At 38.7% G+C, this 15,974-nt stretch overlaps 1 protein-coding gene across 2 annotated transcripts in view; it reads right to left on the minus strand.

Moving 5' to 3' along the window:
• SLC41A2 (solute carrier family 41 member 2) overlaps positions 1–15,974 on the minus strand; it is a 77,944-nt gene that overhangs the window by 39,787 nt on the left and 22,183 nt on the right. For both annotated transcript variants that reach the window (XR_012691355.1, XM_075209312.1), the window contains exons 4-6: positions 13,087–13,158; positions 11,416–11,560; positions 8,850–8,996 (exon numbers count right to left, since the gene is read on the minus strand). Coding sequence is in view for 1 of the 2 variants with exons in the window: in XM_075209312.1 (XP_075065413.1) it covers positions 8,850–8,996; positions 11,416–11,560; positions 13,087–13,158 (364 nt within the window). In the remaining variant the exon portion in view is untranslated. The remainder of the gene's footprint in view (positions 1–8,849; positions 8,997–11,415; positions 11,561–13,086; positions 13,159–15,974) is intronic.

Below are 15,974 nucleotides of genomic sequence, written 5' to 3' on the forward strand. Positions count from 1 at the left end.
AACAGATGGCATTTGTCAAAGGTTTTTTTTTTTCTAAACTGGGTTAACTGCAACCTGTGAGGCAAAAGTTTAAATTCACCATTTTTGTGTATCGGCAGCAATCATGTTATACCACTAAACTCACAATTGCAACTAATTTCCAGGGACAATCCCAGGTTTTTAAGATTTGTCCACTGTTGGACAGAAAATGATAAAGAGCTCTGTTAGACAGAAAATACTATGTCTTCACACCATTACAGGCAGCTGAAGCTTCTCCCACATCTTTAGGACAGTGTCCTGATGATTACGGACATAGGACAAAAATCTGAAACTGCCTGACATCACTGACTGGGCCCATGTGTACAATCCAACCAATCCACACTGTGCATTTCTGCAAAGCAAGGCTGTCACTTTCTGCAGTGTTATAAATGAGCCTCCCTTCTAAAATTGCAACCTGCTTCAGAGGTTTGAATGGATAATGTTGAATACCAGACCCCAGGAAAGTAATATTCTGTGATCTGAATGTTCAATTTTAGGTGGAGTGAGGGGCAACATGAAAAGGTACCTTTGAAGGGTTTGCCATACTTGTCAGCTTATGGCAAGTATGATTCGGGAGCAGCAGAGGGAAGGTGGGCGTGCAGGGGGCGGGGCTCCGAAAATCGCATCATTTTGGCCCCAGATGCCGCGATTCCCGATGAATCTCGCGGCAATTTGGACCAAATTCTGCCCGATGCGGGAGATTGCCATACTCTCCCGGGAGTCCGTGAGACTCACCCGAAATGCGGGAGTCTCCTGGACATTCCAGGAGAGTTGGCAAGTATGGGGATTGCACAGAGGTAGAAGGGAGAACACAGTGCACTCCTCTCCTCCTCTGAGTATGCCACGTGACCTATGTGTAGAGGAGGTCACGTGATGAGGAAGTTGGCTGCCTCAGTAATAAAGGGAGCAGCCAGCTGGGTGGCTGTAGGTGAAGGTTTGGCGCGTCGCCTCTTGCTCACCACTGCCCCAACATCTGCCTGTTAATACTATTTAGGCTCTGCATACTTTTTTTTGTACTTAACAGTTTGCTTTGCAAAAACAAAATATTCAATTAAAAATGTAAAGGCATATGTCCAGTGACAAATTAGGTTGTACTCACCACCCCACCTCCCCTCAACTAACAAAAAGGTGGGTGTCCCATACCACTAACATATGTTGTTCTGGAATGCTGCCCCTGTAAGTGCTGCAATGGATCTTCTCCAGAGATCCACTACAACAGGTGGGGGGATGCAAACAGCTGTGTGCTTTTCAAATCTCCTGTTCTATTGATGCAGGCCAGTATAATATGTTGTGTATATTCAAATGAATCAATGCAAATGTCATTGCAATGTAGCTGAACTGCACATTTTCCTAATTAGCAATTCACAAGGTTATAAAACCAGCTCAATTTACAGCCAAGACAACATCCTTATGTTTTTATAGCTGCGATAACCATTTTCAAGCTCTCGGGGAAAGCCATATATAAAAGACCCTGAAAGATTGAACAGAAAACTCTCTGTGCAAATAGCTGAAGTCTGTACCAGGAGAAATTACCACTTTCCCGACATAAGTATGTAGATGAAAAATATTCATATTCTATTTTTATACACAAGACTCTACAACAATGGCAGGCTGTGCATTGGACCGGCTGGTGATGTATGTACTTACTACACGATTAAGCCATTACAGTGGGTATGGTGTGGATGTTTCCTCCTATACTGTACTAAGCTGCATTAGAAGTGCTGCCATTTCCTGTTTTGCTGGTGATGCATGTACTGAAAATTAGAGTGATCACTTCAATGTAATATAAACCTCTCAGACATTGATTAACCTACAGTATAAATTATAGGATTTATAGGAGTGGCTTTATTAATTTTTGATATATCAATCATAAATATAGTAATATATTATGTATTTAGAAGTAATAATCTATTTTCAATTTTGCTTGTGGGGAGTTCATCATCAACATTTATATAGCACCAGCAAATTCCGTAGCGCTTTATAATTGGGAACAAGCATTAATAAGACAATACTGGGTAATACATACAGACAGAGAGGTAAGAGAACCCTGCTCGCAAGCTTACAATCTATAGGACAATGGGAGTTAGAAACACAAGGGCATGTGCTACATCATATTGCACAATGGACCAGCCAGACTGCAAAGGTAAAAGTATTGAGTGGGGTGTGTGTGTTGCAATGTTGGTCAGAAGGTTGTTGTCTTGTGTTAGCAGTGTAGAGGATGGTAATAGGGTAATCTAGGGAAATTAAGATGATGGTTGAGGAATATCATAACCTTGTCTGAAGAGGTGGGTTTTCAGTGAACGCTTGAAGGTTTGAAGACTAGAGGAAAGTCTTACTGTGCGTTTGAGGGAATTCCACAAAGTAGGTGCAGCCTGGATATAATCCTGTAACCGAGAATGGGAGGATGTGATAAGAGTGGAGGAGAGGCGCAGATCTTGTGCAGAACGGAGGTGTCGAGTAGGGAGATATTTCGAGACAAGTGAGGAAATGTATGTCAGTGCAATTTTGTTGATGGCCTTGAATGTTAGTAGAAGAATTTTATATTGGATTCGTTGAAATACAGGCAGCCAACGTAGAGACTGACAGAGTGGCTCAGCAGAGGAATAACGGTTTGTAAGGAAAATCAGTCTAGCCGCTGCGTGCAAAATAGATTGTAGGGGTTCAAGTCTGACTTTGGGAAGACCAGTAAGGAGGGAATTGCAATAGTCGATGCGGGCGATGATGAGTGCATGAATTAATGTTTTTGCGGTGTCTTGTGTCAGATATGTGCGTATTCTGGAAATGTTCTTTAGGTGTATGTAACATGATTTAGATATAGAGTTGATGTGGGGAATAAACGACAGTTGTGAATCAAGGATTACACCTAGGCAACGAGCTTGCGGGGTGGGATTTATGGTCATGTTATCGACAGAAATAGAAATGTCAGGCAGGAAGCTTCTGTTTTTGGGTGGGAATATTATTAATTCCGTTTTTGAAAGATTGAGTTTGAGTTGGCGAGAAGACATCCAAGATGAAATGGCAGAAAGACAGTCAGTAACGCGAGACAACACAGATGTCGAGAGATCAGGAGAGGATAGATAGATTTGTGCATCATCCGCATAGAGATGATACTGAAATCCAAAAGAACTTACTAAATTTCCAAGAGAAGCGGTATAGATGGAGAACAGCAGAGGGCCTAGCACTGAGCCTTGTGGTACTTCAACTGATAAAGGAAGCGGAGCAGAGGTGGATCCAGAGAAATTAACACTGAAAGAGCGATTAGATAGGTAGGATGAGAACCAGGATAGGACAGTGCCTTCAAGACCTAGGGATTGTAGCGTTTGTATGAGGAGAGAGTGGTCAACAGTGTCAAATGCAGCAGTGAGATCCAGAAGAATTAGAAGAGAGTATTGGTTATTATTTTTTGCTGTGATCAAATCATTGACAACTTTGGTCAGCGCAGTCTCTGTGGAGTGTTGAGAGCGAAAGCCTGACTGAAGAGGATCCAATAGGTTGTTTGCTGTAAGAAAGTGTGTGAGGCGAGTGTAGGCAATTCTCTCGAGAAGCTTGGAGAGGCATGGGAGCTGGGAGATGGGGCGGTAATTCATGAGAGAGTTAGGGTCAGAATTCTGTTTTTTTTTTTTAAAATGGGAGTAGTCACTGCATGCTTGAATAGTGATGGAAAAATACCAGTAGAAAGAGAGAGATTACAGATTTTAGTTAGAGGGGAAATGAGCACAGGAGACAGGGACATACCAATTTGTGAGGGAATGGGATCAAGAGGACAGGAGGTAGAGTAGGAAGATGAGAAGAGAGTAGAAACTTCCTCTTCATTTGTGGGATCAAATGAAGAGAGAGTGTCAGAAGGTGCTATAAAGGAATTGAGCAGATTGCTTGTCAAGGGAGATACCATTTCAAGCCTGATCTTACCTATTTTGTCCTTGAAATAGGAAGCAAGATCCTGTGCACTGACGTTAGTTGGAGGATTTGGGGCAGGAGGATTCAGAAGTGAGTTAAATGTGTTAAAGAGGCGTTTGGGGTTAGAAGCCTGAGCATAGATGAGAGATTGGTAGTATGCTTGTTTAGCAGTGTCCAGAGCATTTCTGTAGGAGTGGTAGATACCAGTATATGTGATGAAATCATTACAGGCACAAGATTTACGCCAGTGATGTTCTGCTTTACGAGAAAGTTTTTGTAGAGTTCGTGTTACTGTAGTGTGCCACGGTTGGCAACGAATTCTACGTGAAGTATGTAGTGTCGCTGGAGCTACTTGATCCAGGGCAGTTGCTAGGGTTTGATGAAAATGGGGTACTGCCCGATCAGGGGAAGAGAATGTAGAAATTGGGGAGAGAAGGTGTTGGAGAGGTGGAAAACTGTTGAAAATCAATAGCGTTGATATTCCTGCGGGTACGAGGAGGCTTGGAAGAGTTCGACACTAGGGAGGGTAAAGAACTGGGGGTGAGCGAGTAGCTAATAAGGTGATGATCCGAGAGGGGGAAAGGAGTGTTAAGGAAATGAGAAACTGAGCATAGTCTAGAAAAAAACCAGATCAAGCAGTGGCCATCCTGATGAGTAGCGGATTCAATCCACTGGGAGAGGTGGAGTTCTATTAATTTCACATAGAAAGTGTAGTATGAAACTTGCTAGCTTAACTATGGGGTACATTTGAAAACGACTTAAAGCAAAAATCCCATGAAAAAAAATGAGGTGTTATTTTAATATAAACCACTGTGGTCGGCTATAAGAAGAATGGTGGCATTTACAATTTCCCCTTTTTTTTAGGATGCTATGAATGATTTAGGCTTCTGGACTACCATGGCAGCCACAGTCACATGGCACATGATATATAAAGCAGGGCTTTGGAACACCCCTGTGAGTTCTGTCTGCACTGAGACATCCTCCTTCACCCCCTCTGTCATCACATAATATGCTGAGAGCTGCAAGTCTGTTTCTGTGCAGCAGACTGGCTTTGTCTGGCAGCCATTTTTGTTTGCCAACCAGAGAGCTTTTGAAAAGAGAATGATCTGTAAGAGGATAGCTGAGACAAATTACTATCAAATGCATGCTTAAAAAGGTCCTTAAATTGCCAAGTAAGAAAAAGAAATAAGAAAAAAAATAAATATCTTCTAGGCGGGTTTGTCACTTTAATTTACTTCTTTTTTTTTTTAAAAGAAGAAGACACAGAAGGATGTGTGTGCCCTGTGCTAGATACAGGCTTCAGAAATAGATTATATTGTACATTGTGTTCATCTGCTTAGTCCATATTAGAAATGCTGTTAAAACGATGTGAGAAGATGATGCCAAGACACTGGATGATAAGTATGGAGAGAGATATAATTTAAGTTTGTTATGAAGGTGGCGTCACTAGATCACAGAGATCTGATCGTATTACCTGCCATCTGAATGTATGCACTAGTCACATCGTATAGCATTGCCCTTAAACCAGACAATGTGGTGATGAACTGAATTCCTCAAGCAGCTCACTCCCAGCCCATCACCAACATGGGGGAGCAGCAGCTTCACAGGTAAAGAAGCTGCTGGCTGTTGTCTCTCCATGTCAGCTGCAGCACTGCAAGGAAAATAAAACATTGAATGAGTGATATGTCACTGATTCAGTGTTTTAGACAAACACCAAAACTTGGCACCCTAGGAATTGGTTCTCGTAGCAGATAAGATTTAATTTTCCTTCCTAGGGAACTTATTACATAAACTATATAGCCATCTCTGTTCCAAGAGGAAGCATAAGGAGATGCCCCTAAAAGAATTTGGAGCAATTGGACTACGAGAACCTTTACAACTCTGGTTGTCTAAAGTAGGTGCAAGTTAATATGTAATCTCTTATATATGCAAATACAGAACGTTTCTATAGTACAGCGCTGGAGAAAACATCACTAAGTGTTCTATAAATAAAGTATAAAAACTGATAGTGATGTATATAACTAATGGAAAGAATAAGGCACAATACCATATTTAATATTATAAAGGATCTTAAGAGACATATTCTTATGGAACTTAACTTGTCCGATAGTATAGAAGTAACTTGCTCCATGCAAGACAGTATACTGTGATTGTTTCCATTTGTTAAAATGTAAGTGCTCCATTAATTAATTTCTGCACCATTTTAAGTGTGTTATGGACTAAAGAGACCTCTAGTGGTAGAAATTAGGCCAACAAATTAAAGTGTATTTATTTTTAACATTACAACGATTAAACAATCAAATATAAAAAAAAAAATTCATCTTCAGTTTCATTAAATCTATTTACATAGAAACATCGAATTTAACGGCAGATAAGAACCACCAGGCCCATATAGTCTGCCCATTTTTTAACCTATGGTAATTCCTATTTGATCCTTCGTTCATTGTAACGATATCCTTATGTCTATTTCAAGCATATTTATTAATTGTTTTACTGTATTAGACTCTACCATCTCTGATGGGAGGCTATTCCACTTACCCACTACCCTTACTGTGAATTAGTTTTTCCTCAAATTTCCTCTGCACCTCCTTCCCTCCAGTGTCAGTGCATGTCCTCATGTTATAATAATTATCTTCCATTGAAGAATATTTCCCTCCTGCGCCTTGTTAAAACACTTGATATATTTGAAAGTTTCTATCATGTCCTCCCTTTCCCTTCTCTGCTCCAAACTGTACATATTACAATCTTTTAGTCTCTCGTAAGCTCTGTGCTGTAGGCCATGCACCATTTTAGTTGCACTTTTTTGTACAGACTAATATATTATATCCTTCTGGAGACATGGTTTCCAGAACTGAACACAGTATTCTAGAGGAGGCCGTACCAATGACCTATATACAGTGGCATTATTACTTCTTTCTATCTACTACAGACTCCCCACTCCCTATGCAATCAAGCATCTGCCTTGCCGTTCACATTGTTTTGTTACATTGCTTACCAGAGTTTATGTCACCTGAAATTGTGACAATCCCCTTCCTCCTCAGTAGTTTCCATTATAGTGCCGTTAATACAATATTGAGCCTTTGGGTTTTTGAGATCCAACTGCATGATTTTATATTTTTTGCAGTTGTCACGCTCTTGACTGTTTCTCTAGTCTACCTAGAGCATCAATCATTTGTTTTACCCCTCCTGGTGTGTCTACCCTGTTGCATATCTGTGTGTTATCTGCAAAAAGGAATACTTTCCCTTCAATATCATTTGCAATGTCACCAATAAAGATATTAAAAAGCACTGGTCCAAGTATGGATCCCTGGGTACTCCGCTGGTGACCTTACCCTCCTGTGAATGCGCTCTATTTAATATAACTTTCTGTTTTCTATCCAGCAACCAAGATCGTATCCATTCAACCAACTTAAGAATCCAATCCCAAGCTTTCGAGTTTATTAAGTCTGCGATGTGGGACATCAATGCCTTACTAAGATCTAGATAAGCTACATCTAAAAACCCTGTTGACTTTAGTCAAAAAAAAAATTACTAAGATTTGTTTGACATGAGATACCCCCAGTAAATCCATGCTGTTTGGGATCCTGGAAGTTACTGGATTTGAAATATTCTACAACTCTTTCTTTTAAGAGTGTTTCTATCAATTTCCCTACTACTGATGTAAGGCTCACTGGTCTGTAGTTGCTCGCCTCTTCCTTGCTTCCACCTTTGTGCAGTGGGACTACATTGGCTCTTTTCCAGTCCTCTGGAATTACTCCTGTAGCTAGTGACTGGTTAAACAATCCTGTTAATGGTGTTACCACCAGCCCTTTAAGCTCTATTAGTATCATTGGATGTATCCCATCTGGCCCCACTGATCTATCCACTTTCAATTTTGAGAGCTCTGTTAGGACCTTCTTCTCTGTAAATGTATTTGGATCTACCTCATTTCTATGAATATATTTGAAAAACTTAACTGTTGCCCCTCTCCCTCTCTTCCTGTAGTGAACACAGAAGTAAAAATAATTATTAAGATGATCTGCATTTACCTCGTCTCCCTCAACAAGGCTCTCATGCTCTGTCTTTAGTCTCATTATTCCTCCTTTCACCAATATACCGAACAAAAGTTTTGCCCCTTTTACCTACTGACTGGGTCACTTTCTCTTCAGCTTCTGCCTGTGAACATCCGATTACCTTCTTAGCCTCCTTCTGTCTAACAAGACATAACTCTGTCTTATTCGGAGTCTGCTAAAGCAATTTTTTTTGCTCTCGCAATACTTGCTACTTCTGTTGCAAACCATACTGGCTTCCTTTTCCTTGTGCTTTTCCTAACCCTTCTGATACAAAGGTCTGTTTGCTTTTAGTATTGCACTCCGTTCAGGTTCCTTCACTCTGCCAAAGAGTCACTTACACATTTTCTACAAAGTCAGCCTTCCTAAAATCTAATTCCTTTGTTTTTGTGTGGTATGAGTCAGTGTCTGTCTTTATACTAAACCATACTGCTTGATGGTCAGTGGACGCTAGGTTCTCACCCACATTTACATCAGTTATTTTACTAATGACTCTACAGCCTGATTGATGCCTCTCTCCCCTCTCCTGCACTCAGTTTATTTTCTAGACACAATCTGTCACCACCATGTTCATCAGCAGAAGCGCCCATCCTTTCTCTGCTTTGAAATTTCATATTGTCTTAAAGCAGAAGGGGAAAAAAACGGTTTCTACTAATAGGATTATAAAGGTCGCATTTTTAACATTTTAAGTTTAAGTTAATAAAATGACACATTTTAAAGAGGATGTGCAATAAGATTTTAACAAACTGTTGTTAGCAAACTTCTCAGCCAAAGCTATTTTCAAATATAAAAATGATAATCACTACTACTGACATGATAAATTCAGATCACTATTTAATCCAATAATTTGTCACAGGCAAATATCAGAAAATAAAATCATCTTACCGATGCAGCTATAAAGGCCCTGACTTATCCATGCCAATATGGCAAGTGTGATAAGGTCTCCAAAACTGGCAGCAATAGGTGTGGCAACATTGTCTGGATTTATTCCGGTTTTCTTTGATCCAACAATCACTCCTACCATAATTACACCTAAATTATGGCAAGAAATTTTTTTTTAGTTATATGACCCAAGACACACAATGTATGTGTATGTACAATATACAATATATAATATAGACAGGCATTTGGACATAGAAACTAGCATTGGTAAAGATAGAGGTTATGTTATATTGTCTTACTAGATCCCAGCTTATGACCTACCTCACAATTAACTATATTAGCTGAGGTCCGCAGAGAAGCAAAAATGCCCTTATTGCAGATTGAACAGTGTAAAAACGGAATGTGAAATCCAAATAGCGCTTCACTTTTAACAGCCGCCCGCTGGAATTCAAAGGGAATATACACAACTTCCCAACAATTCATAGACAAATTACAATAATATGAAGACCTACAGGCGCTTATAAATATTCGTTCTAAATAAATAATAAAGATAATACTTAAATTTGGTGATGACCACCCTCCGATTCTTATTTCTCACAAGTATTCATGTGATCATGGAACAGAGAAAAAAAGGACAATATAGTGTAATAGAGTCCAATTAATATATATAACAAAAAATAAAAAATAAATAGTTCAATAGACACAATAGTTCAATAGTTTTTCAAGGTGCACCTTGAAAAAGACCAGTTCAGGTCGAAACATGTTGGAGCTTGTTTATTGCTGATTTTAATATCTCTTACACTGAATGGATGTTTATGTTTTGGTGTACTCTGCATGGGAACTAGTTTGGAAACTTTGTGGAACCTTTACCAACTGCCTGAATATTTCATCTATCTGGTATGAGTAGATATACTTTGTTTTTATACTATATATCTCTGATTATATGAATAAATTTTTATCCAAGCAATATCACACTAGAGATATTTTATTTTCTTTTTTATGCTGGTGAAACATCTAAAATTCGTGTCAATGGAAATATCCCATGGATGGAGACTATATGAAAAGAAAAGACAAGTTATCTTTTGATGAGCCCATATTTCATCTGACTCTTGTGAGTACCCCACCATAGGGGGTGTCTACATATAAGAGAAGATCTTCTGTGTCTATTGAACTATTTATTTTTTATTATATATATTAATTGGACTCTATTACACTATATTGTCCTTTTTTTCTCTGTTCCATGATCACATGAATACTTGTGAGAAATAAGAATCGGAGGGTGGTCATCACCAAATTTAAGTATTATCTTTATTATTTATTTAGAAAGAATATTTATAAGCAGTTTGAACAGTGTTAAGAAAGACAATATGCCATATATTTAGGACTCGTTCTCTTCAACTGATAACAAACACATGAAAACCACATTCAAAATAGGATGAATGATGTTTTATGGCCTTGTTCCTGACATTGTGTTCTAGACTTTTAGAACGTGGCATAACCTGTTTCTTATGCACTGTTTCCTATCAGTACAACAGTTTGTACTGGTAAAGGCATGCTTCACTAAATCAATCACTAAATATGCATCTACAGGCACATTAGTTTTCTTGTGTGCTACCCATTTTCCCACCACATATGTGTGTGCATAAACCTTTAATATGTGTATTTGTCAAGAAAGCAATAAAAATCCAAATAGAGGAGGATAACCTTTTATTATAACATCTAACATCTATTATCAGTAGTATAATACCACCGATCAGCTGAATAAAATTTTCCCAAATGCAGACACAGCTTGCTGGAAGAACGGTGGTCCCAGAGGGAACCTTCTATCGTGTTTAATGAACCTGCCCTAGGATATCTTTATTTTGGGGCAAGATCCAAAAGAATCTTCAAGTCTATGATGGAATCTTGGACCGCTAAGAACCCATCTGTCTTCCTCTTTTCCTATCCTCCACAAAGCTTATCTAGGCATTCAACAAAACTGGTCTTCCATATACTAGCAGCGGCCAAATCCATGATTGTCCCCCACTGGAAGCAGGCAGATCAATATCTTTCAGTGGTTAAACACCACATCTGCCATGTTGCATCCAAGGAGCAAATTACTTACCATCTCCATGATAGACCAGATCTTCTCAACCAACTATGGTCCCCCTTGCTCTTCAGAGAAAGGTCAAAACCGTCCCTGCTACACCCAAAACCCCACTCAGGATTTACCCTCTACCTCTACACTGTCGTCTTCCTCCAGTGTGGAGACTAGCTAAGCCATATATAAGGCCTTTTTCATGATACCACACCATCCCCTTTTCTTCCTAGTATTTTAGGATAAACGGTAAGCGTTTAAATTAACAGCAGTGGTCCTAAAGTAGTAGGCAGGGCTTTGAAATGGCATTTCATTCTTTAGATCATGTGCATTTTCATGTGTCCGCAAAACTAGGCATAGACAGATGTTCCAGGGACCATGACATGACCATACACCTGGTTATTTTTTATTTCAGTCTGTAAAAGCCACAGGATGTATTTGTGTTGAGGTGATACAAAGGCCATCGAGGTTATGCAGTACCAGTAAGCTTACCTTGAAGAAGTGATGCTATAAAGGCAGTAGCTACACTGCTGGAGCACAGAAGTATTGCATGGTCAAGGCGGTATTTGCCCTCTGGAATCCAGCCTAATACAACTGCTGCAACAGCAGCCAAAAAACCAACCACTGTTGCTTGTACCTACAGAGACAAATAAGTATTAGTCAACTAAATTAAATAGGGACTGAAAATAAATTAACATTGCCATCAGAACGTGTGTTCTTACATGTTGGCGTGTGATTTTGAACATTTTAGGGTAAAGCTAGATGGATCGCTTCTCAAATTTCCGGTGCAAAAAGCAATACATATAAATAAGGAAAATAACAACTATGGGAAGGAATAGCATGAGGTTTGTGGGAAGAGATTAGATAGTGACCTCTAATCGTTAATGATGCAAAATAGGATGAAACAGTAAAGAAAAACAAAAAAGTTCCATATTCTTAATGTGCCTTTTTCAATACAAACTTTAACGTTCAGATCTTTATGAGATGTATTCCAGTGGTTTATGATTATGGCATGGAACCTCCACTGTGTAATCTAATATTGCTACTCTATCACTTCCCATCTTCCTCAGCGACTTTCCTCTTCCTCCTTAAACCTCCTTCGTCCCTTCTTTGCAACTTGTCAGACATAACCCTGTCCTCAGTTAAATAATTTTTCTCCTGAATCATTGAATATATCTCCCCTCTTTACCTTCACCCTTATTTCTGTTTCCCCATAAACCAGCATTGGAATGTTTTTTTGACTGTTTGCATCATTGCAGTTATGCGTCATCTGTCTTCATGCATTTGTTGTATTTTTGTATGTTATTTTGACTAATAAAACAGTATTTATCAAAAAAAAAAAAAAAATGAATAGCTTTGGTTGTAACATATGCCTCAGAAAAGGAGTCCATAGATTGCCACGTTGCTCACCTATGAAACTTAAGCTCTGTCGTAAGTTCTTTCATAAGTGTGCATGAATTGCTGAAGAGCCCAGAGAGAAATTAATGTAATCCCAGATGGGGAATAGAGGAGATGGGTATGTTGTGAGGTCAAATGGGTGAATGCAGCAAGTCCCTAATATAAGTTTTCTACCAAGAGGAGAGGGGTTAGTTCTGCAGCACTTTTTAGAATGATTAACATGAGCTGTGATTATAAGCTGCAGGACTCCCTCAGAAAAGTCCTGCAGTGCACTGATCACGATCCCCAAGGTTCTGAAAAATAAATGGAAGAAAGACATTCCAACTTGCTCAGTCCAGCATGTGGAAATGTTGTTACGGGATAACAGAGTTACCACAACAGAGCTTCACCCTGAGGCCAGACACAACAAGGGAGGGGGACGAGGAAGAAGGCAGGGGTGACTACTATTATGACAAGGGGATTACTAACTTTGCATTTACTGGTTCTTTAAGACAGGTCCCACTTATTTGTATTGTAGCATACATTATGAAAGTTTCCATGATAAAAAAACACAATAGTTATTAAAGAAAAAAAAAAAACACACCAATAGACGAGTATCACCTCCTACCAAAACTAAATGCAAAAAATTGGATCTGCCATTGTTAGAAAAATAAATAAATATCCATAGCCAAGGCCAATTTCAAAAGGAACAATGTCAGTAGTATACATGTTATATTTGTACTTTTTTGTGTAATGACAGAGCATGATTTACCACAATATATTTACCTGTTTTAAAGCTAGATTACCAATAATCAGATTCCACTTCTCAATAGGGGAATCCATCTTCCCAACATTAACCTAGAAAAAATATAAAACAGTTATCTTGTTTAACTGGTAAAACAGACAATGTCTACAGACCGGTGTACAGCTGGGTAAACACTACATGTTTTTCAACCATTTATCGTGCCAATCACGCGATAAACGACTGTTCGGTCCGATATTGCATTAGTGTGTAAAGCACGGCATGTTGTTTGACTTGATTTTATAAATGGACTAAAAATCACTATGAACGATGTTACGGCAAATGTTGAAGTGTCAGATGAAGAGCACAGATCTGAAGGTAAATCTGAGATATCCTCATTAGATGCAATCAGACACAAATCAGTTTGGGATAGATTTAGGGGTATATTTACTAAACTGCGGGTTTGAAAAAGTAGAGATGCTGCCTATAGCAACCAGATTCTAGTTATTTATTTAGCACATTCTACAAAATAACAGCTGGAATCTTATTGGTTGCCATAGGCAACATCTCCACTTTTACAAACCCACAGTTTAGTAAATCAACCCCTTAATCTAAAAAGAGCTTTCCGGTTTTCTAGGTGACAAGGTAAATAAATTATACCACCTGTGGATCCGTTACAATGAGTCAGTCAGTAATAAGTACACCTGTGCTAAAGCAAGGCGATATGGAAAACATGCACTGTTATGGGTCCTGAGGACCAGGTTTAAGAAACACTGGTCTTGTTTAGAATTTTTAATTATGTGCAAGTTTATTTGCAGACTTGTCAAAAGCACTGAGCAATAGGATCGCATATGTACACGCAAATTTACACAGATCTGACCAAAAATCAGATGAACAGCTGGATGTTATGGGGCCCAATTGTTGCAATAAATCATAGTGAGACCACATTTCCTGCCAGACCAGTGCAATACAAGGCTCTTCTAGAGACACTGTGCACATGTTGATATAGTACACTTTTATCATTATAGCGCCTCTTTATTAAGATACCAGATACTCCTGCTTTGTTTTTATGTATTTATTTTTTATCAAGAATACCGCACACATACTTCAAACCCTTATAATATTTGTTATTTTTTATAGAATACACTTCTATTAATGAATATCTCAATACATTTCATACTTTGTTATACACTTCAGTTCTATAGCAAACAGATTGTAGAAATATTAAAACAAGTTTGATCAAACATATAAAGAACTTCCAGCCAATAAGGGCTAAAGAAATAATCTGCGCTAAAGTGTTATTCATATATTTCATGCACATCTCTAACCCACATCAGCAAAGCATCACAGCCGGGTGAGCTTCACAATTAACTTAAGGATGCTTTTAAAACCACATTTCCTGCTGCAAACCACAAAAAAAATGTTACATAAAATATATTTGTTGTAATGCTAGTTTCAGTAATGAATTCTATTGTTCTCTTCTCCACAGTTGTATGAAAGTTTAATTGATTATTTTCTTTAGGATGTGGAGTCCTTTGTTCAGATATTTCTACAACCATACACAAAACAGAAGTCTTTATTTAAGCTTCCATATTAGAACTTTCTGGGCGGACACATTTTTTTCTATAGAAGATTGGGTGCATAATCTTTACAAAGAGTAATGAGCTTGCAAACATTTGTTACCTGAAAGTAATTATTTTAGCATTGATTTTCCCTGCGATATATATCTGCCACAAAAACTGCACAAATAACATTTTGCCAGGATCATGTTACACATTCATAACATTGTGTTAACATTGAGCGGTTTCAGAAGGGAAGCAGAGTTATGATTAAATTGCTGGCCTCTGAATTTCAATCCACAATGCCTGCTTTTGTCAGGGTGACCTTGAATAAATCAGTTTTCTCTCCCTGTGAAGCAGAGGCTGACATAACACTAAAAGCTCATTCAGATGTTATTGTACCCACAGCTTGCTGCATGTAGCTCCTGAGGGCCTGAACGTAGCTCTTTCCTGAGCACACTGTATTAAACCAATACATTACTCTATATATAACAATGCTAAAAGTGAGGTAGTAAGGTCACAGGCTCTAAGGTTAAAGCAAGCCAATGCAAGTGTGGTTTTAGTTGGTTAAATTAGTGGAATTGGTCTGAATTCTCCAAATGTGGGGCTTTCCTGATTGGCCAGGTCTTTTCGAGCAACCTGTGGCTCTACAGGTGTTGTGAAACTACAAGTCCCAGCATATCCCACTAGCTATAAGCTGGCTAACTACTGGCAATGCATGCTGGGGCTTGTAGTTTAACAACACCTGGAAAGCCACAGATTGGCCATGCCTGGCCTAGAATGACAATCTAACCAGACTTTTATTGTTCCTGGCAGACGAAACACTGTTGCGGAGTCTCGTGTGATCTAATCAATTGGCACAAATGCTGAGGTCAGAGCTAGCAAATTTGGCCATATATTTGTGTGGCAAAAGTGGATAGAGATTAATTTGGTGATTAGCCCTGACAACCAGCTCCACTAAAATCATGTATGGATATGTAATTTAATTTTGTCATTTAGCATGGACAGCATTTAGCCAAGTCCTTCTTCATAACCTTCTCTGTACTGTTACAGATATTAAAATGCTGGAAGGACTACTAGTTAAATGGTTTTACATAACTAGGCTTAACATAAACATGAAGTAAAAATTGGTAAGTGGAACAGAAGACTCCACATGCAATATCACCATTTTACGGTTGTCAAAATCTAATTTCTCTCAGTCAGCTCTCCATGGGTGGATAGGCAAGTATTGGGACATAATTCTACAACCATAACATTTTTTAAAGAGAATAGGGGAAAGATGAGAAGGTTTTAATAGGAGACCCCTTTAAGAATAGACTTCTTTCATATCCATTTCGTGTATGTTACTATCCCTGTGTCCTATGTAACAGACA

The sequence above is a fragment of the Mixophyes fleayi genome, chromosome 4 (assembly GCF_038048845.1).
Source record: "Mixophyes fleayi isolate aMixFle1 chromosome 4, aMixFle1.hap1, whole genome shotgun sequence".
Taxonomy (NCBI): Eukaryota; Metazoa; Chordata; class Amphibia; order Anura; family Limnodynastidae; genus Mixophyes; species Mixophyes fleayi.